The sequence below is a fragment of the Grampus griseus genome (genome assembly GCF_964374135.1).
Source record: "Grampus griseus genome assembly, chromosome: 5".
Lineage (NCBI taxonomy): Eukaryota > Metazoa > Chordata > Mammalia > Artiodactyla > Delphinidae > Grampus > Grampus griseus.
In genome coordinates, this window is record NC_138998.1 from 60,129,572 (window position 1) to 60,151,455 (window position 21,884).

At 40.3% G+C, this 21,884-nt stretch overlaps 1 protein-coding gene across 1 annotated transcript in view; it reads right to left on the reverse strand.

The window, feature by feature from the left end:
• The window catches only part of MCF2L2 (MCF.2 cell line derived transforming sequence-like 2), a gene marked incomplete at both ends in the record, with an annotated part of 213,807 nt that overhangs the window by 76,894 nt on the left and 115,029 nt on the right, over positions 1–21,884 (reverse strand). The window contains 3 exons of the mRNA XM_082655291.1: positions 2,348–2,433; positions 16,552–16,643; positions 21,269–21,446. Of these exons, the coding sequence (XP_082511417.1) occupies positions 2,348–2,433; positions 16,552–16,643; positions 21,269–21,446 (356 nt within the window). The remainder of the gene's footprint in view (positions 1–2,347; positions 2,434–16,551; positions 16,644–21,268; positions 21,447–21,884) is intronic.

The window sequence follows — 21,884 nt, forward strand, 5'->3', positions numbered from 1 at the left end:
ATTTAGCCCTAGTCTCTTAACGTTATGAATATTCTTAGGCCTGCTCTGCAGTGTTTGGTGTTTCAGTATATCTGTACATAGTATGTGCTCATCTGCTTTTCACCTGATTCTGGCTTGATTCTTAGCATAGTACATGGTGTGATTCAATCTATATATTTTTTAAAACTTGGAAGCATCTGAATTATTTGGTTGTAGTAGAACTTTTACTTGCACGGCATGGCTGGGGTGTTTGTAGTTGGGACTAAAATGATGATGACTCAGAAGAGTTAAGTTGACCTATTTTGGGGACTTTAATTGAATACCATAGCTACAGTGAGAATCAGACAGGGTTACTCATTCTTCTGTAATAATGAGAGAAATGTTAGGTGTCTCCTTGACTCTGCTTTCCCTGCAGTGACTGCATTCTGCAGTTGGACTAGCCTCAGTCGCAGCTTTCATTATGATGTTCCTTTGCTCCAGACCTCAAAGGCTCCTACTGCCCCAGCATCAAATCTAATCTCTTCTACCTGGTTTTCAAGGCCTTATCTAATCTTCTTTTCCTCCTTCATTCCCTGTAGCTTTATTTTTCCCACTGCCGCTATTACTCATCACAGATCTCATTCATGAGATCTTACCTTGCATAAATTGGTTTCCCTTGCTAGGAACACTGTTTCTCCTGAAACTGTTGAAATCTTGGATTTACAACCTTACCCTTGCTCCTCCATTAAGCATCTCCTCCCCTCCCTCTAAAGTATATATTTAATCAAATATTTTATTGTGCTACCTAGGAATCACTTCATGTCTTTTTTCCTAGTTAAAATATAAGTTATGAAGGGTAGGGACTATGCACAGTGCTATCACATAGTGCTTAGAATCATTATTTTTCCCAAATATAATAAAGTAATGTTATTCTGGCAAGCCATCCAAAAATGAAAAGAGATTAATTATTCAGGACCCTTAATGAACACTATCTGGTATAACATTTTACCTGCACTGCTTAAAAGCTTATAATTTATTCAACAAAATCTGAATGCTTACTATGTGCCAAGCATATTGTACGTATCAACTCTAGCCCAACAAATCTGTATTAGTTATACATAAAAACTCAAATCTATAAAATCAAAAATGAATAAGGGAATATAGATTAAACTGTTGCAGCAAAGATGGTGATCTTATAGTATTTATTCAAAGCTGGTTGTAGAACTAAAACAGTAGTCTTATAGATTCTCCTGTTTCCTTAATCCACTGGCTAATTTTGCCTTCTCTCAAAGATCTTTTGCAAGAATCTTAGATATTTTTGTTTCATTAAATGCTGTAACTTCTCCCATTTGCATTTCTCATTAGAAGTATGATTTAATCATTTCCTGTAACTTAATACAATAATTCATCAACTAACATAAAGGATTCATTATAAGAATTATAAAATTACAATTATAAAAGTAAGTATGGTTGTAGTAATAGAAAAGTCCTCAATGATATACTGTCACTTAAGGAAAATAACAGAATACATTGCCAGGTGGTGCTTTTCAGACATAACCCAAGTAAATACACTTTCAGATATGCTGAATTGGGCCATTTACTATAACTCAAAGGTATATTCAACCAGTAAGAGCCCACATGTTTCCTTGAGTACACCTTAAAGTGAAAGACTAGGAAGTAATCTAATTAAACTAATACTGGCTTTAATCAAGGGGCAAATTCCTAAAGATGTTTGTTCATTCATTCTACAGGCATTTTTTTGGAGGCCTGCTAAGAGCTAAACATGATAGACCCTTGGGATAAAAGCAGCTCATAAACGAATAAGTCAAATGGTGTGGGTAAAACAATGTGACAAAGGCTAGAATAGAAGTAATGATGGAGATTCTGAGTACAAGGAAAATTTTTTAAAAAATGAATTTCCTCTCATGCTTTTGGTCTTAACTGCCATAAGTTAGGCTTTCTGATCTGCAGAGCATTCACACGCATGCAAACACCTTGCTGTAGGCCAAAAATAGCATTACATTTGTATAAACTGTGTTTATGTGGAACCTGTATCCTTTAAATGCTTTAAAACCAATAATTCAATCAATATTAGCAATAGTTTTTCATTTAGTATTTTCTTGATAATACACTGTTTTTAAAAACTGAGTATCTTGGGAAGCCTGGTTTATGAGATGCCATTTTCAGCTCTTGCTTGTTGCTTTTATGAGATTCATGAGTTTTGTTCTCCGGTACACAATGAAGGTTAGTATAAAGAATAAATATGTGATTTTATCTAGGAAAGGTAAGTGATGAGATTTAAAACAGAGCATACCCTACCCTCCTCCCCCATTACCCCCACCCCTCTAAAGGGTTAAAATGACTTCTACAAAGAGATGTGCAATCTTACCTGCTGGGGGAGAGATGTTTGGAACTGTCAAGCTGCTCTGGCTCAGGGTTCTCCCCATCATGACTGCTTTCCAGTATTTCTTCATTCTGAAGTGAAAGAAATTTTGGTAAGATCATCTATTTGTTTGGGGGAGGAGGGCTCTTACCTATATTTTTCTATTCCTAAATGTCTTTGTTTTGTTGTTGTTTTTAATTTCCTAGATAAGTAACATATTCAGTTTCTCATCTTTCTCTTTCTTCCTGGGTTATCCCCAACCACTCTGTGGATCTTTTACAGTTTCCCCTTGAGGCTTCCTTCAGGAACATCAAAAACTCATTCACAAAAGCAGGTATCCTTTTTCCTTAAATGAAGGGACTATTAACATTGTATTCTTCCCCCTTCCCTGCTGATTCACAAAAATGATTCAGAGTTTGCTACAAGGGACAGCAAAGGGATCATTTGATTCAATGTTTTTTTTTTTTGTTTTTTTGGGGTTTTTTTTTTCTGGGTAAGAAATCAATGTCTGGAGAAGTTGTGGCCTGCCCAAGCCCAGAGAGAGAGCTAGACAGACGGGAGATAAGTCCAGGGTCCACTTTCCCAGGCTGGTAATCACAAGTCTGTTGAATCACACTGCCTTCTTAGGCCAGTGCACAGTGGTCACCAGTGCTGGCTTAAAGCCAGCTGGTGGTCGGAAGCCCTGCTCCACTGTGTGCCACCGCTGAGACCTTGGGGGTGTGTGTGTGTGGGAAATCCGGGAGGGGCCAAAAGGAGGGAGGAGACGCCAGCCCTACTCTGTCCTGCCAACCTCCCAGAAACCCTCATGCTGGGACCCATCTTGGCTGAGAGACGCATGTGCCACCAGGAAAGACCCTGAGTCAGACCAAATATGGGCCAAGCAAGATGACTGGTCAGAGACAACCTGGAAAGCTAACCCCATTACCATAAAACCTAAGACTGCAAGCCGTGTGGCAGAGCAGTTCTCCTGGGTTCCCTTACCCTACTGCTCTCCGCCCGGGTGCCCTTTCCCAATAAAGTCTTTTTTTTTTTTTTTTAAACATCTTTATTGGCGTATAATTGCTTTACAATGGTGTGTTAGTTTCTGCTGTATAACAAAGTGAATCAGCTATACATATACATATATCCCCATATCTCCTCCCTCTTGTGTCTCCCTCCCACCCTCCCCATCCCACCCTTCTAGGTGGTCACAAAGCACCAAGCTGATCTCCCTGTGCCATGTGGCTGCTTCCCACTAGCTAGCTATTTTACATTTGGTAGTGTATATATGTCCATACTAATAAAGTCTTTTGCTTGTCAGTTAAGTGTGTCTCCTTGGACAATTCATTTCCGAGTGTTAGACAACAGCCCACTCTCGGGCCCTGGAAGGGGACCCCCTTCTGTAACAGCATTATCTGCCGCATAGCGTTGCAGATCTTTTTCAGAACACTGGGTGGACTTCCCTGGCAGTCCAGTGGTTAAGACTCTGCGCTTCCAATGCAGGGGGCGCGGGTTCGATCCCTGGTCGGGGAACTAAGATCCAACATGCCAGACAACGCGGCAAAAAATTAAAAAAAAAAAAAAAAAGAATAACACTAAGCATTTAATTCTCAAAAAGAGACAAGACTCCCACTCAATTTACTTTCAAGAAAATATAATTTTAACCAGGAAGTGAATTTGTATATCATATTGATAGCAACGGGAGTATTATAAGGGTATTAACCAATAATGAACAAGTAGATAATTAGCCAGCATTTGAATTCTTCCTGCCTGCTAGGTTCTGTTTAAATGAGTTATTTTACATTCTCACAAAAGGGAGTATAGATTTAGAAAGGGCCCTCTTGCAAAAGTATTATTAAGGGAAATTTAATGAATAAAGATTCCTTGTAGATTAGAGCTAAAAGTTGGACGACGAGCTTTTCCCAGATTCAGATGAACAGATAGGAAGAACCTTGCAAAACAGGTGAGGGTTACAGGCTGCTCAGTTAGATGTAGATACTGCAAGAGAGTCCTCTCCCTGGATTAACAGAGAGCAGTCAAGGTAAGGCTGTTTTATTATCCACAATGCAGACCACAGAGACAGCAATTTAAAAGTGTTCAGTGTATGAAAGAAAACCATGGATTTTCTGTCTTTTCATAGATGTCTTCCCAAATCTGGTATCATATCCACAAAGCCGGCTAACAAATAAAGGAGGATTTGGGATACTAGTTTGTTAATTTAGCTCTAAAATACACGAGCAATCTTACATTCAGGTTCATATTTTTTCTTTTAAAATAGGATATCATTTCAATAAGAATCTAAATTTTTAGTTCCCTCTCTTAACTATATTTGACCAGAGACTACAATATATTTTTCATTTCAGTCAATATACAGAAGTAAATACCAGTCCCTGGATTCAAACCAATCTAGGTATTTTCACTACACTACCAAAGCTCTTTCTTCACATTTTCTATGTAATGTTGAACTAATTACTATAGCAGTTAATGTTACACTGCATCCCTTTCTAGTTCCTCCTCTGTGATGTTACTGTGCCAGAAACACTCACTGGACTTTGAGCTCCAGCCTTATTCATCTTTGAATCTACAACATGCAATACCATCAGAAAGAGTAACCACCGTTACTAATAAAACTCCCTCTCACTGTAAAACTTGCTTATGCTTGTGAAATGAATTGTGCTCTTTCCAACTCTATTGATCTATTGTTAGTATGGTGGATTGCAGAGTCTCTTATTTCCTGACAACCTAGTATAGTGATGGAAAAATAACACTGACTTAAGGTGCAGGTATGGGCTTTATCATTTTATGCAGAATGATAACGTCCCTCTAATTTATAGACTTTGTCATGCATGAGATGACCTCATGGGCTTGCTGAAATGCTTAGGCATGGACTTGGTCATGTCAACCCATATTCTTGTGGCCACATGTCAGACAGTTGGTGTCAGGGTGGAGGGAGGGTCCTCTGTCAATCAAGTTTGATGGAATGCAACACCCATGGTTTTGAGAATGTACAGGAAGGATCCACAGCAGATCTGGGGACTGTTTTAATAAGAGCCGGCAGTTAACTGCACTGTATACCAGTGTTTTGCTAAGGTTTAGATGGATTAGTTCTGGTGCAGTGGCTTTAAAAACTGACCACAACCCACAGGAAAAACGTTTACATAATAATACTTATACACATATACTGTGATTTATCATAAATATATATTTGGTCTTCATGCTGTTTCTGGCACAGAGCTCCTAAAACCCTTTAAATTTCTTGTGATAGAGTGTCTTGATATTTATAACAAACCCCTTTCAACCACACTTGAGTTTATGTTAATGAGGTAACTATTAGGAAGCACCTACAGCCAGCCAGTGTCTCAGAAGCACAGGTGACAACGTGGGTTTGCAGATGGTCTCTGAAGGGGCATGGGAGCAGTCTTATAAGGCTGAGCCCTCAATGTTTGGCATCTGATGCCATCTCCAAGTAGACAGTACAGAATTAATTGTTTGTTGGTGTTGGGGAAAAAATATACAGCAGATGTACGTATAACTGAAAAATGTTTGTGTGATTTTGTGATGGGATACATTCTATTTTTAAATTCTATCCCATTCCCTTCTGTTTATTTATTTATTTTTTTAAAACGCTGGTGAACCCACCAAACTGAGTTCACTATCACCATTGTGACCTGTAATTTGAAAACCTCTTAAAGAGTGAAAGGAACGCAAACTCAGGTGTGACAGGTAAATCTGGGTGGGAATCCCTGGCTTCTTTTTTTTTTTTTTTTTTTTTGTGGTACGCGGGCCTCTCACTGTTGTGGCCTCTCCCGTTGCGGAGCACAGGCTCCGGACGCGCAGGCTCAGCGGCCATGGCTCATGGGCCCAGCCACTCCGCGCAGCATGTGGGATCCTCCCGGACCGGGGCACGAACCCGTGTCCCCTGCATCAGCAGGCAGACTCTCAACCACTGCACCACCAGGGAAGCCCCCTGGCTTACTTTTAAAGAAATGGCCTTGGGTAGCACCTTAGTTCTCTGTCAGTAAAATAGGGGTATTACATCTACATCAGAAGGTTTTTGTGGTAATTAGAGATAATGTATTAAAATGCTTAGCACAAGAAAAGAATAAATGACATTTATGGTTGGCTCTTTAATATCTACTGTGTGGGGATTAAAATAGGTAATTATGGAAAGCACTCAACATGCTGACCTTACCTTCAGTAATTGCTGGATAGTTGCTACTGGACCCCATATTTCTCACTAGCTGGGAGATGTTGGCTGTCACTTAATCTCCCTGGGCAACCATTTCCTTCTGTGTAAAATGAGGGAGATGTTTCATTTGGCTATGAAACATTTCTCTGCTTATAATATAAAATGCCAACATAAGTGCTATTGCTTCCAATTTTGAGATGAAAGCTCAATTGTAGCCAGAGTACTTTTGGGAAAATTTTAAATTAAGCTTCTGAAAGTTCTAGGAGGAAGAGAGCATATTCAAATAAATGCCTGCTTTTCTCAAATATTGGTCCTTTGATTCAAATAATGGACCGAGAAAACTGACCGCAGACCAACCCACCAATTGCTGCTTTATTTCTTTGTTAGGGTTTCCTTATGAGCCTCAGTGAATTATACAGTAAGGTGATTTTAAAGCAGAGCACTAAGTTTCTTGTGAAATCATATCTTGTTTCCCTTCAGTCACCCTGACTTGGGGATGCCCCAGGGCACCAAAGAAGGGATTTTCTCAGTCAACTGCTTTAAAAGGGAACCAACCCATAAACTACTCTGTTGGGAGGCCAATCAGGTGGGAGACTCCCTCCTCCTGTACGTTCCTTTTATTCTGAAGAAAAAGGGTGGCAGTGAAGGCAGGCAGGCTGGCAGCTGCTCCAGGCCCAGCGTCACTCCCTGACCCCCACCTCCACCCTAGCCTCTCTCTGGTTTCAAAATGACACCAACCCACATGCAGGTTTTCTAGGATCACCTTTAATGATGACTTCCTGTATCTTCTCAGCAACATAGAATCTGTTTTGTCTCCCCATATTTTGAAGAAAGATATATTTTCAAAATTTGAAAAAAAAACAGGTGAAGTGCCAAACCTGAAGGAATTTTTTTGTAAAAACAATTTATTTCAATTTGTCTGAAGAATCTTTTTTAAACTTATATTTTAAAAATTATCAAGAGGTAATTTTCAATTGATTATTAACATTTTTTTCTTCCCCAAAGGAGAGAGAGCAACATTTGAAACAGAATCAAAGTTTTCCCTCAAGTTAGGTGATTTCCCTTTATGCTTTTAGGAATGCTTGGAGAGCAATTTCAGCTCCAACTCTTTTAAAGAGATAGTATCTGGTAATTTAAGGTAAAAGTATGATTTATTATATTATCACATTTCTTAAAAAGGAAAGCTGCTAGACCTAATTCTGAGAGAGAAAAGGTAAGGCAGATAAGGAGCTGAACCACCCTCTTCATTTAAAGCATGAAGAGTGATCATTGAAAGAAGCGTTTAAGGTTATTAACTCTTTTCTGGGATTGCAAATTAATTATGAAAACCTGAGAAAGTAAAAGAGGTATGACAAGTAAGAATCACTGAATAATTACAGAATGGCACAGCTTAGAGGAGGAGAGCAGGAAGGAAAGGAAACCTCTCCAAAGGGCAGTCACCTCCAGCCTCAGTCTAGGGTGGCCTTAGAGACATTCTGTTTCCCAGAGTGAAAAACATCAACCTTGGGAAAGAGTAGCCTCCCCTCTCCATTGCTGGTACTGCCGGGAAAGGGGAAACCCCAACCCCCCCCCCCCGATTTTTGAGGTTCAGTGGGTTCTGATGTGGAGAATAGGAAGGACTTCTGAAGAACAGGAACCACCTTGAGAATCTATCCTTCAAGTGAATTCCTACCCGGCTGGTCTGTCCTATTTGCTCCCTCTCGTTGGCCTTTTTCCAGCACATCTTTTCGTACACTTCACTGGCATTGCCTGAAAAAGCCACTACCTAAAGATTCCTTTAGATAATAGGGCAGTCAGTCCGTTTTAAAAGATGGCAAGTATTTGCAGGAGGGTTAAGGGGCTGTCAGTCACTCAGCCTTGCATTGCTGTGAACTAGCTCATTCAGATTTCTCCCAATTCTAGTCCAGATTAGCTGCATTGGGAGGAGACTTCCAAGAGGGAGGGGAGGGGTGGCGAGGAAAGAGGAAGGTTTTAGGACATTTTATAGACTGAAGCCCTTTGGAGGGCTTGAGGAGACAGGCGTAACTGGTCCTGAAGCTTTGTGGAAAGGGGAAACGACTAGGGAAAGATAAGGAAATGGGTCCCAGATGGAAACTTTACAAAATTTTTCCAGGGTCTCTTTTATCTAAGATCTTGAGTTTCTCAGCTAGACTTGTTAGTAATTAGTTCAGTGTTCTTACTGGTTAAATTGGCTTTTATAGGCTGGACTAATACTCTAAACATTACTTATAGTATTTGTTTATGGGGGAAATGTCTTCTTAAAAAACCAAACATTGCAACGTTGTTTTACCAATGATATGCAAGTCTGTATTTCTGTTAAAAATATCAGAAAGTGAGAAACATGTCACAAGATACCTTTCTCCCATTCCCAAACCAAGAAAATGGGGAGGAAATAAGTAACCCAAGGACATTGAAAAGAAGTTGTCCATACATCCTGAATTTTCTCAGACTGTTTGATTTCATGTGATTTTAACTTTAATGCATAAATGTTAACGTAACAATTTTTACATGTCTGTAAATCTTACTTAACTCATAAATAAAATCACAAATTTGAAAAATGCTTTATTAGATTTGCAAAAGTGCCCTAACCTAGTTAATTTCCAAATAACCTCAAGGCCAACTGGTTGACTCTTGCTGGTGTGGGGAGGAGTAATAGCCCAGCTAACAGAAAGAGAGTGTGTAGGTTACTGTTATAGATCCACGAGACCACAAATGCTGGACTCAGCCTGCATAAGTCCTCACTTTCTACTGTTCCCCCGAGTACTCTATACTGGGCAACAAATTCATTCAATGAAGATTGCAAGATGGAAACCTTGAAGGTATTTTCAGTATCTTCTTTTCCCTCCCTATTAAATCTATCCCCTTATTTCTCTGCCTTGATCTATTGCTTCATTCATCAAATTTTCTCTGACAGTCTAGAGCATTCCAGGCACTGGGGAGAACACCTGGACTAATGGGTATGAGCTCTGCCCATCTCCTTTTTTGCCACTGCCATTAGTAGGCTCTCAACATTGAAGTCTCACCTGGACTGTGACAACTGCTGGCAGCTGGTCAGCCTGCCTCTCTTCATCTAATTTACTCTTCATTGCTGTACCAATGTCAAACTGATAAACAAATGCCCTTGCTGGCAACAACCCTCAATGAAAGCCTTCAGCAACCTGTCTTTGGTCTACCTTCCCAGCTTTCTTGGACTATTCCCGGAATAGCCTATGCTCCCTTCAGACTTCTGAGGCTTTACATCCTTCCCCATCCAGGAATGCCCTTCTCTATCTTATCCACCTTTCAAAGTTGTATTTATTCTTTAAAATTAAGTTCAGGGACTTCCCTGGCGGCCCAGTGGTAAGGAATCTGTCTTCCAGTGCAGGGGATGTGGGTTCGATCCCTGGTTGGGGAATTAAGATCCCACAAGCCACGGGGCAACTAAGCCCACGTGCCACAAGTACTGAGCTCATGTGCCTCAGTGAGAGAGCCCGTGCGCCACAACTACAGAGCCCACGTGCCTTGGAGCCCATGTGCCTTGGAGCCCGTGTGACACAACTAGAGAGAAGCCGGCGCATGGCAATGAAGAGCCCACGTGCCGCAACTAAGACCCAACAAAGCCAAAAAAAAAAAGAAAAATAAATAAAATTTTTAAAAAACTCTTAAAAAAATTAAGTTCAGGGCTTCCCTGGTGGCACAGTGGTTGAGAGTCCGCCTGCCGATGCAGGGGACATGGGTTCGTGCCCCGGTCCAGGAAGATCCCACATGCCACGGAGCAGCTGGGCCTGTGAGCCATGGCCGCTGAGCCTGCGCATCCGGAGCCTGTGCTCCGCAACGGGAGAGGCCACAACAATGAGAGGCCCGTGTACCGGACAAAAAAAAAAAAAAAAAAATTAAGTTCAAATGCCACCTCCTTTGGAAAAAAACACCCCGACATACTTGCTATGAACTGTTCCCTCTTCTGCCTTCTAACACATTATATTCCTTTTACTAGAGGTAGGTCATTCCGCTTTATATTATAAATTATTGGTAATATGTTGTTTCCCCCATGAAACTTGTAAGTTTCCTGAGTTTAGGCCCCATGTTAGAATTGTTTCCCATATGTGATCCGTAGCAATTGCTTTGATATATATTAAATTGAGCTGAATAAGCCACCCAAATTGGATACATCAAATATTTTAGTCATGTCCATTTTTTACTGATGAGAGAGCAAAGCCAACAGTGGTCTTACTGTTATTCTCTCTTTTTTCTCATGTAGTTCCCTCAGTGAAAAATACATTCTCATACAGTAATTTAGTCACATCCTCACTCTCCTGCATTTTGGACTCTGTATTAGCCTAAGAGATCCATATCTACCTTAATGATTTCTTCTTTATCCCAATTGCCTATGAATATAGCCTCTAGGCCAATGTGACCAAAAGTGCAGTCCCTTGTACCACCTGCATTCTAGTCACCAAATGCATAAGTTAAAAAGTCATATTCTGGGGCTTCCCTGGTGGCGCAGTGGTTAAGAATCTGCCTGCCAATGCAGGGGACACGGGTTTGAGCCCTGGTCCGGGAAGAGCCCACATGCTGCAGAGCAACAAAGCCTGTGCGCCACAACTACTAAGCCTGTGCTCTAGAGCCAGCGAGCCACAACTACTGAAACCTGCGCGCCTAGCTCTGCAATGAGAAGCCGCTGCAAGGAGAAGCCCGCGCACCGCAACAAAGAGTAGCCCCGCTCACTGCAACTAGAGAAAGCCCGCGTGCAGCCATGGACACCCACCGCAGCCAAAAATAAATAAATAAATAAAATTAAAAAAAAAAAAGTCATATTCCTGGACCCTAACCCAGACCTCCTGAATCAGTGTCTCTGTGGGTGGAGCCTGAAAATCTGCATTATGAATAAGCTTCTCGGGGTTGTAGCACACAGGAAAACTTGAGAATCTTCATTCTAGATACTGTTCAGAGAGCTTGGCTGAGGAGATCAAGATTTGGTGGATTCTTTGAATCTCGAAGAATGACCAGACTTTAAACATCACAGAAAGTGAACAGTGAAATGTGCTTATGGTTCACATAGTTCTCTTGGTGAGAAACAGAAAAGTAAATGAAAGATTTTGGGATTCAGAAGAGTGAGAAAGCAAAAAACTAAATTTGGCCCTGAGCGCTGATCATTTGGCAAAAAGATACATATTCGAGATTAGGAGAAGCTATTTAATTTAAGACCTGAATCCAACCTTCCTTCAGCTTCTTCTCATCTTTTACACAAAACATTCTATCTGTAAACACAGGATTAAATGGGAAACTAACATTACTAAGAATCTTCTGTATGTCGGGCATCATGCTAGGTGCTTTCCATATATTTCTCATTTAATCAGCCACCTGTGAGGTTACTTTATTTAACTCCATTTTGCAGAAGAGGAAATTTAGGGGATGAAAGGCTAAGTAAACTGCTAGTTAGGTAGATTAAGTAAGCAATCTGGTAGACAGGTTAAATTAGATAGATTAGGAAACTGCTAGATTAAGTAAACTGCTAATTTCAGATTCCAGTTGGATCATTTACTAGTTGTGTTAGACTTGGGGAAACTCACTTAGCTCCTCAGAGCCTCAACAGCATCACAGATAAAACAAAGGAGACATCACCTTCCTCACAAGTTATTGAGGACTTGAGATGAAATCAGGTACACACAGCACCCAGCACAATGTCTAGCCCTCAGTCAGTGTTAGCAACCCTTCCCTCACCTCTCTGTTCTCTTCCTGCCTTGACTTTTTTTGTTTTAAAAAAATTTTTATGAAGGAGCCTGTTTGCTCAGAAGCATGAAAAGATCTCGCTATTTTAAACGACTTTAATAGGTGCCCAACGAACACTGTTCATTGGTGCTCACAGCCAGTAGCTCTTCCTTTTTCCTGAGGGTTGACATGCAGGAAAAAGAAATCCTCATCAACCTTTGGCTTCTTTCCACCTCCAAAGAGGCCGTGACGTGAGCAGCCCAGGGAAAGCAGCCCCGGTGAGTCATGCTTTCAGCTTCCAACTGGTGATGGGAAGGGCAGAAAGTAGCCACATCACTACTGCTAGGAGCCACAGGGAAGGACTCCACCATGGCTTTCCCAGACAGTGTCAGTGAGCCAAGCGCAGCCCTCACAGCTGCCAGATGGCCCCGAGAATCTCAGCCGCCTCCTCAAGTTGAGCTTGTCAAGTTCCTGCGAACTGGCACACCAAGGATTCTCCTGCCAGAGAAGAGGGAACGCCTTTTTTGGGAATGAGTTCTCTGCTGATGATAAGACCTTATCATGATTTTAGTTGCAGTAGTGAGTATCGGTGACTCCAGCAGCAATCATGAATGGTTTGGATTTATAGCTTTTTTTTTTTTTTCCCCTGTGAGCATTTACCCTTGAGGGCAAGGAGGGGCATTTATCACAATGTTATGATTCACTCTCCTAGACTGGTTATGCCTTCATTTCATCTTTCAGTTCCAGGCCTAAGGCCAAAAAGGTGTCAGAATTGTCACCGAGAGTCAGATGCATGTTCTCGTACTTATCCTGGTCATCTGTCTTGGACAGTGGCCACAAAACACAAGCAGCAGTGATTGTTCTTGATGGTAATCAACCTCCTTGTCCCTCTTTTGAACCGTGCAGAGATGAATCTAAACCTTCTTTTCTAACCTACTTTTTTTCTTACTAGTTTTCTTACATATTTTGGAATGATTATTTCCCTGGTTATATTACCCACCTTGGAAAACACTAATTGCATTTACTGACCCTAAACTGATTTCTAAGTCCAGGATTTGGGGATTTGGTGCACAAATCCCCTTTCTTCCTATTCATATTTTTCACGACTGTGGATTCTGCTCACTCTTCTCATAGCCCTGGGCTTTAGAAGCAGCAGTCTGACCAGCCACTGTTTTCCAAAATGAGGAAGTGTGGCAGCCTTTGTTCCTACCCTGCTTCCTTTTCTCCCTTGACTGTTAATATATATGTTCTTGGGGGAAAAGCCCTTCATTAAATACCCAAACAAGGCAACAGTAAGGGAAAAAGCAACACAAGCACAGAAGGATGATGGTAGCATGTACTCGTGCCTGCTTAGCAGTACCTATGCTGTTGGTGATCTGCCTAAACACAGGGGGAGAGAGCATCTTAGCAGGATGGGCTTGGAGCCTGAATTAAACAAACAGCACAGCAGAAGGAAGAGACCAGAAATCTGGTGGTCAGGGCTTTTTGAATTCTACTCAGCATTTTCCAACCCTGTTGGCCTCTGATTCTATCTCCACCCCTGCTCCTGCAGTGTCTATTTTTACAAGTATGTAACACAGGAGTAAATAATGAATGTAGCTTATGGAAACTTTTGGCCTTAAATACTTTTGAGGTCTTCCCTGAGGAAAGGTGCTTTATGTTTATTGACAATATTTCCTTTTTTTCTTTTACAACAAACAAAACAATAGCACTCATTGTATTGTTTACAATTATTGAAATAATTTACTCTAATTTTAATTCTTATATATGAGAACCTTAACGTACTTACAACTCCCACGGCATCTTTATGAAGTGCGTAGGTCAAAAATATGTTGTCTAAAGACGGGCAAAGTAAGTCACAGAGATATGAAGTGAGTTCCAATCACATTGTGAGTCAATGCAATGGCATATGCGTTCAGGTGCCAAATCTGGGCTCTGGTGCACTTGACACAGCCTTCACCTTCAGAGATGACATTCTTTGAAGACCAGCATACAGAAAATGGTTGAGTGATGCTCAGTTTTGAAGGTGAATTAAATCCTTTTTATATTACTTAATGATTTCACAGACTTCATGAATGTCAAGTCAGGTGAATTTTAGTTACATTTGCCCATTTCAAAAAATGACTGATCAAGACTGGATGATACTATGAACAACTATATGCCAATTGGACAACCTGGAAGAAATGGACAAGTTCCTAGAAACATACACCCCACCAAAACTGAGTCAAGAAGAAATAGATAATTTGAACAGACTGATCACTAAAAGTGAGATAGAATCTGTAATAAAAAACAAAACAAAACAAAACAAAACCTCCCTGCAAACAAAAGTTCAGGACCGGATGGCTTCACTGGGGAATTCTACCAAACATACAAAGAAGAACTAATACTGATCCTTCTCAAACTTTTCCAAAAGGCTGAAGAGGAGGGAAGACTCCCAAAGTTATTCTATGAAGCCACTATTACCCTAATACCAAAACCAGACAAAAACACTACCAAAAAAAAAAAATTACAAGACTGTATGAAATTGCAGACTGTTTCCTAACGCTGGAAGACATGGTGATGCAATAACTCCAACCATGAGGGATTCCAAAACAGCAATGACAGTGTCCTTATCTGCCCAGAACACAGAAGGATGACTGAACAAACTGACAGAAGAATGCAGCTTTCTCTCTCTAAGAAAAGTCTGCTGGGAACTAGTTCCCACATTGTTTCTGCCTCCAGGAAGAAAAGCCTAAGACTTGCTTTCTGCCTGACTCCTTAATGGTCAGCGGAGTCTCTGTGGGGGGCCTAGATTTGGACACATTGGGAATTGATGATGGATATGAACTATTGCTGAAGTCCATTTGAGCCCATGGTCTACTGGCTTCTGTTTCAGAACCATTCAGTCAGCCAGATATTTAATTTTTTTTTTTTTTTGCAGTATGCGGGCCTCTCACTGCTGCGGCCTCTCCTGTTGCGGAGCACAGGCTCCGGATGCGCAGGCTCAGCGGCCAGGGCTCCCGGGCCCAGCCCCTCCGCGGCATGTGGGATCCTCCCGGACCGGGGCACGAACCTGTGTCCCCTGCATCGGCAGGCAGACTCTCAACCACTGCGGCACCAGGGAAGCCCAGATATTTAATTTTTTAGTGAGGCAGAGGAAAGGGACCACTTCTGGGGTGGCTGTGCAGCAACATATATTCACAATTCATTTTGCTTGGGTTTTTAAATATAATGTTACTTTACGATTATATAGTGCTTGGCCATTTTCAAATTTTCTCTTAATGCTCAAAACAGTTTCAGGAGGTAGCTATTGTTATTCCCATTTTTACAGATGAGAAACTGAGGTTTAGAGAGGTTATGTCACTTAAGTCCAGGTCTGCTAGATTCCAAAGCTTATGTGCTTTTTTTTTTCACTTTTATTTTGAAATAATTATATATAGATTCACATGAGTTTGCAAAGAAATGTACAGGGAAGTCCCATGTACTCTCCCCGCAACCTCCTTCAATGTTAACATCTCACACAACTAGAGTATAGTATCAAAAGCATGAAAATGACTTTGGCACAATCCACAATGCTTATTCAGAGTTCACCAGCTATATATGCGCACGTGTGTGTGTGTATGTGTGTGTGTGTAGCTGTATGTAATTTTGTCTTTTTTTTTTTGATAAATTTATTTATTTATTTATTTTTGGCTGCGTTCGGTCTTTGTTGCTGCACACAGGCTTTCTCTAGTTGCAGCGAGTGGGGGCTACTCCTCGTTGTGGTGCGTGGGCTTCTTATTGTGGTGGCTTCTCTTGTTGCAGAGCACAGGGTCTTGGTGCACGGGCTTCAGTAGTTGTGGTATGCGGGCTTCAGTAGTTGTGGCTTGTGGGCTCTAGAGCGCAGGCTCAGTAGTTTTGGCGCATGGGCTTAGCTGCTCCACGGCACGTGGGATCTTCCCGGACCAGGGCTCAAACCCATGTCCCCTGCATTGGCAGGTGGATTCTTAACCACTGCGCCACCAGGGAAGCCCTATCATGTTCTTTTTATATATAAACCATACACTGTTCTACCAATTTTAAATATGAAGTCAGATTATAGGAATGAATAAAATGACTTTTCCTTCAATAAAACAGTATCTACCAACAATTATGTACATTATGACCAAAGAGCTTTTGGTTTCTATTTGCAATTAAGAAGAAAGGAAAGGGTGAAATTCTACAAACCTCATCTCTTGGGAGCACTAGTCTGTGCTATGTGCCTTTATGGGCACATCTTCTGGAGGTGATGGTAGGTATGAAATAAGGAAACACAATTTATTGGTTTATTGATAATTATGGCAGCAATCTTATATCATGTCAGAAATTTCTATCAGTAAAGGAAAGATGATCCTACCTTGACTTCAAATTTAGTCTCATCATCTTCCTTTTCCACAGAGTTTAAATCCGTCTCCACATAACATTCCTCAGATGTTTTCTGATGAGGAGCTAGAGAGACAAAGAAAACCTGCCATTAATTTGGCTTATAAATAACTCAGAGCACTTAGCCTAACTTGGACCATGTTGATGCAGTTGATTGACAAAGCTTCATTGAGCTGCTACAGTGATTTCCAAGGTAGTAGATGAAATTGGAGGTGAAGGAGAGATGCAGAAAAGAGAGTATTTGATCCCAGGCATTTGATTCAAAGAGAAAAAAGTCACACTCAACACCGCAGGAAACATCAAACCACAACAAATCAGTAAATGTAATGTGGTAAAAATGATAGTTTCCATCATTCCCAATTTTAAGGCCCAGCTAAAAAGTCACTTTCTTCATGAAATCTTCCTTAACTATTCCAGACTTCTTGGATTCTTTTAATGCCCTGATATTTAGCATTAATCATCTGCAATGTATAATATTGTACTTGATGTTCTTGGATTAGAAGATTCAATTCTAGGTACCACATTCTATTGAGTGTATTTTTTCCATTATACAGGTAATTAATTTGTGATTATTACAGAAAATTTGAAAAATACTAAACTCTTACCATTTAAACACACTGTGATTATATAAGGGAATGTCCATGTCTGCCCTAGGCAGAAATCGTTGCTAATCTGATGATCTAACAGTTGCATTCCCAAACTGATGCAAACGTATTTTTAGTGGACAGGATGACTGTGTGAAGAATCAGCTGAGTCTAGAGGAAATTGGGCAGCCTTGCTCTTGCTCTCTCCTCTCAATCATTCTCCCTCCCTCCTCTCCTTCCCACAGGGCTCTCAGACACCTGAGAGATACCCTTCTTCAAGCTCCATGGCCATTTGGCAGTAAGATTGGGATTTGGGTAGGAGAAGCCCTGGTTATGCTTGAAGCTTCTAACCCAGCTTTACCAGAGGGCTGCACTAGGGGTGATGGCTACAAGGCTAATAAGTAAGTGGTAACTTGAATTCTTGTCACCATCACCACCCTTGTATATACAGTTTCTTTGGGAAACTCATGGGATACTTGTGATTAATCCAGGACAGGATACGAGCATTTCTGGGTGCTATGGCCAAAATGTCATCCAGCTAATGCCACCAATAGCACCCTGATGCTTATCTGTGGTAGACTTGTTGGAGGTTGACTGTCTTGCCTCCAGAGGCCCCTCCCAAGCCTCAAGTTCTGCGAGACAACTGGAAGCAGCTTGGGCTTTCTGTGGGTTTCCCATACATGTTATGTTGAAATCTGTAGTGAAGCACTGTTTGCTGCCCCAGGTTATGTGACCACTGAAGCTGTTTTATAACAATGGACAATCCATTGGGCTCCTCATTCTCTACAGGATCTCTGTAACCTGAGTAATTCCAGGCATAACAATGGGAAGCTGGAAATGCATACACTAATTGGCAACACCCATGACTGAGAAGCACCTTCCCTTAACGCTAAGTACAGCGATGAAGTTAAAGGCAGGGACGTGGGAGCCATGCTGCCAGCGCTCAAGTTTTGCTCTTCCACACATGAAGCATACGTTATCAAAGAGCCTTGGCCTCTTCATCTGTATATGGGGAATAATGAGAAAGCCTACAGTATGGGGTTGTTCTGAGGCCTTAATGAGTTAGTATGCACAGTGTTTAGATCGTGGTAAGCACTCAGTATATTTTAGCTATTATTATAGCCACAAAAGAATTTTTTCATGTTCCTTATGTACTTCAGAGAGGTTGAATGTTGTACGCAAGACACCTGGCTACCAAGAGTCAGAGCTGAGATTCCAGCTCCCGTCTCTAAGCAGCTCTGACCATGTTCCTTACACTGTGAAATATAATGGTCTATCTTGGCACAGACTCAGTTGCTAAAAATCAGACAAATGTATTTGAAAATCCTGTTAGCGATCAGCTAGAATCCACACTTGGTGGTTAATCTCCAAAACAAAAGTGCAGGATTGTTATACAAAATGAGCTAGTTGCCTGACCAAGGTCAACAATACCTGTTCAGACATGTCAAAGATCTGTGGATCCTAGGAGGGTCATTATCTACTATGAAATCTTGTGTTCAAAAAGCTGAGAAACAATCTATCATTCCTGCTTTGTTTACTTGTAACAAACGTATGTCCATTATATAGGTATACATATAGCTGATTCACTTCATTGTACAGCAGAAACTAACACAACATCGTAAAGCAATTTTACTCAAATTAAAAAAATAATAATAAAGAGGGAAGCAAAAGTCGTCGAAAAGAGCATAATTTAGTTTTGGGAAAGAGCACTAGATGGGAGGTCAGGAGAACCAAGCCCTGTTTCCAAACATCCAAGAAGGATGTCTCTCTGTGTGTGAGTGTGTGTTTCTGTGGTATGTGTGCATAAGTGTGTCTGTGCATGTGTATGCATGTGTGTGGAAAAATTCAGGAAAGAAATTCACTGAACTGTTATCAACTTTTTAATTCTAAAAAGTTTAATATGTTGTAGGAGACAGGGGACTGTAAGCTGTACTAAATGGGGAGTTACCAAAAGACCCCATAATTTTCAGAAAAATAAAAACTGAAAGAATTTGTTGCAGACCTGCAAAACAAGAAATGCCAAAGGGAGGTTTTCAGCCTGAAGAGACAAGACACATGATGGTAATTCAACAAGGAATAAAGAACACCAGAAATGGTGAACAGGATGGTAAAGATAAAATTATATATATATAAAATTATAAATATAAAATTACATACATAATTTTTTTTCATTTTTTCTTCCTTTCTCCCAATTTCTCTAAAAGATATATGACTGTTTAGAGCAAAAATTATAACACAATATTGGGGTATGTAACATATGTAGATGTAATATTTAGGATAATAGCACAGAGGATGATTAAAGGGCACATGGAACTATACTTTTGCAAATTTCCTGTATTTACATAAAGTGCTACAATATTAACTCAAAGTAGATTGTGAGAAATTAAGGATGCACATGGTAAGCCCTAAAAGAAACACCTGGGGAAAAAACAATGCAAAAGTTATATATGTATGTTAAAAAGCCAGTAGAGGAATTAAAATGGAATACTAAAAAACTGGCTAACCCAAAAGAAGCCAGGAAAAGAGATCAGAAGAATAAAAAACATATGAGACAAATAGACAACAAATAACAAAATAGTAGCTCTAAATCCAACTATATCAATAATTACATAGTATGTAAAATCGACTAAACACTCCAATTAGAAAGCAGAGGTTAACATGTTTCTAAAAGGCAAGACCCAACTGTAGCTGTCTACAAGAAATATACTTTAAAAATAGACAGAAATAGAAGAATGGAAAAGGTGTATCATGCAAACACCAAGCATAAGAAAGCTGGAATGGCTCTATTAATATCTGACAAAATAGACTTCAAGACAAGGACTTTTACTAAAGATAAGAAGGGAAGGAGAGATATTTCCTAATTATAAAAGGGCCAGTGTATCTAGAAGACATAATAATTATGAATATGTGCTTAATAAAATACATAAGGCAACAAATGACACATATATCATACCCAAGAGTGTTTACCCAGGAATGCATGATTGTTTTAACATTTAAAAAGAAATAATTGTAATCCACCATATAAACCAATAAAGGAGAAAAAAATATGATCATCACAATATATGCACCAAATAGAGCATCTGAAAAATTCAATAATCATTCATGATAAAACTAGCAAACTGGAATAGAAGGGAACTTCCTCAATCTTATAAAAGGCATCTGTGAAAAACTTACAGCTAATATCGTACTTCAAGGTGAAAAATAAACTTTTTCCCTGCATATTGGGAAAAGACATGGATGTCTGCTCTTACCACTGCTATTCAACATTGTACTAGAGTCCCAGCCATCAATCATCATAAGGCAAGGGGAAAAAAAGTATAAAGATTGAAACAGAAGTAAAACTGTCCTTATTCACAGATGATACGATTATATTTCTATACAGAAATATATTCATATTGATAGTTATATATGGTAAGTTCAATTCATTATAGGGCTTTTTAAAAACATGAAATGCCTAAGATCTTTACACTCAAAACTACTATATTGTTGAGGGAAATTAAAGAAGACCTAAATAAGTGGAATGTTATAACGTTCATGAATTGGAAGACTCAACATTGCTGAGATAAATTGATCTATATATTCATTCAGTGATCTATATATTCATCCCAGCAGAAACTGATAGGTGACTGTAAAATTTATATGGAAATGAAAAGGACCTAAAATAGCCAAAACAATCTTGAAAAAGTACAAAGTTGGAAAATTTACACTACCTGATCTCAAGGCTTACTAGTAAGCTATAGTAATCAAGACCACGTAGGATTGGTGTAAGGACTCATCTTTTTTTCCTTTTTTTTTCAAAGAACCAATTTTACCCCTCCATTGCTAGTAGAATCTTATGGGCCTTTTAAAGGTCCTTAATGGAGTTTATTTTATGCTAATGTTATTTGTGCATTTATATTATTCTTCTACTAGACTGTGAGCTTTTCCTGGCATACAGGCACTCAGTTTTACCTAAATTTATAAGTCGTCAATGCCTGTACTATTCCATATCTTACATAATATCTGTCAAAACAGTAACCATTATGCATCTTAAGCAACAATAATCTAAACCCTCATGGGCATCGATGAAACATAAAGCCACAAAACTTCTTTCCCCCAGTAACCTACCCAAGGTGGAGGGCTGGCGGATTTTTGGTGACACCCATTTTGGGGAGAACTCAGGACGCGGGGCCACGGGTTGCACTGGGCGAGTCTGTCTGGCTGCCAGTTTCATCAGACTCATTTGCCTCTTGTGAAATATTTCCTGCACATCACCCAGCTTCTGCAGGACTTTCTGGGCTTTGGCCTGTGGGAACAAAAGCAGTTCATGAGCCGGTCACTCTGCACTGAGCCTGAGGACATAAGGCATTCCCTTTCTCCCATCTTCCCCTCTTCCCTGCCTCCCTATTTCCTCCCTCAGGTGACCCTTCTCTGGGCATCTATATGCAGGTCATTGCACATCTCGCCTCATACAGAATTGTGCTTCTAAGAGTCTGTACCTCCCACTTGATTGGCAGGAGTTGTATCTTTTTCACCATTCTATCTCCAATGCCTGAAACACTGCCTAGCACCCAGTAGTGCTCAGTAAATATATGCTGAGTGGGTAAATGTTCACTAAGCCATATCCATTCACGGTAGAAAAGGATGCCACAGGCCATGAATGAACGGCATTAGACCAACTTATAAAACAGGAGGATTTCAAAATAAGAAATGTACGCTGAATAAAGGCCCTGATAGAGAAAAG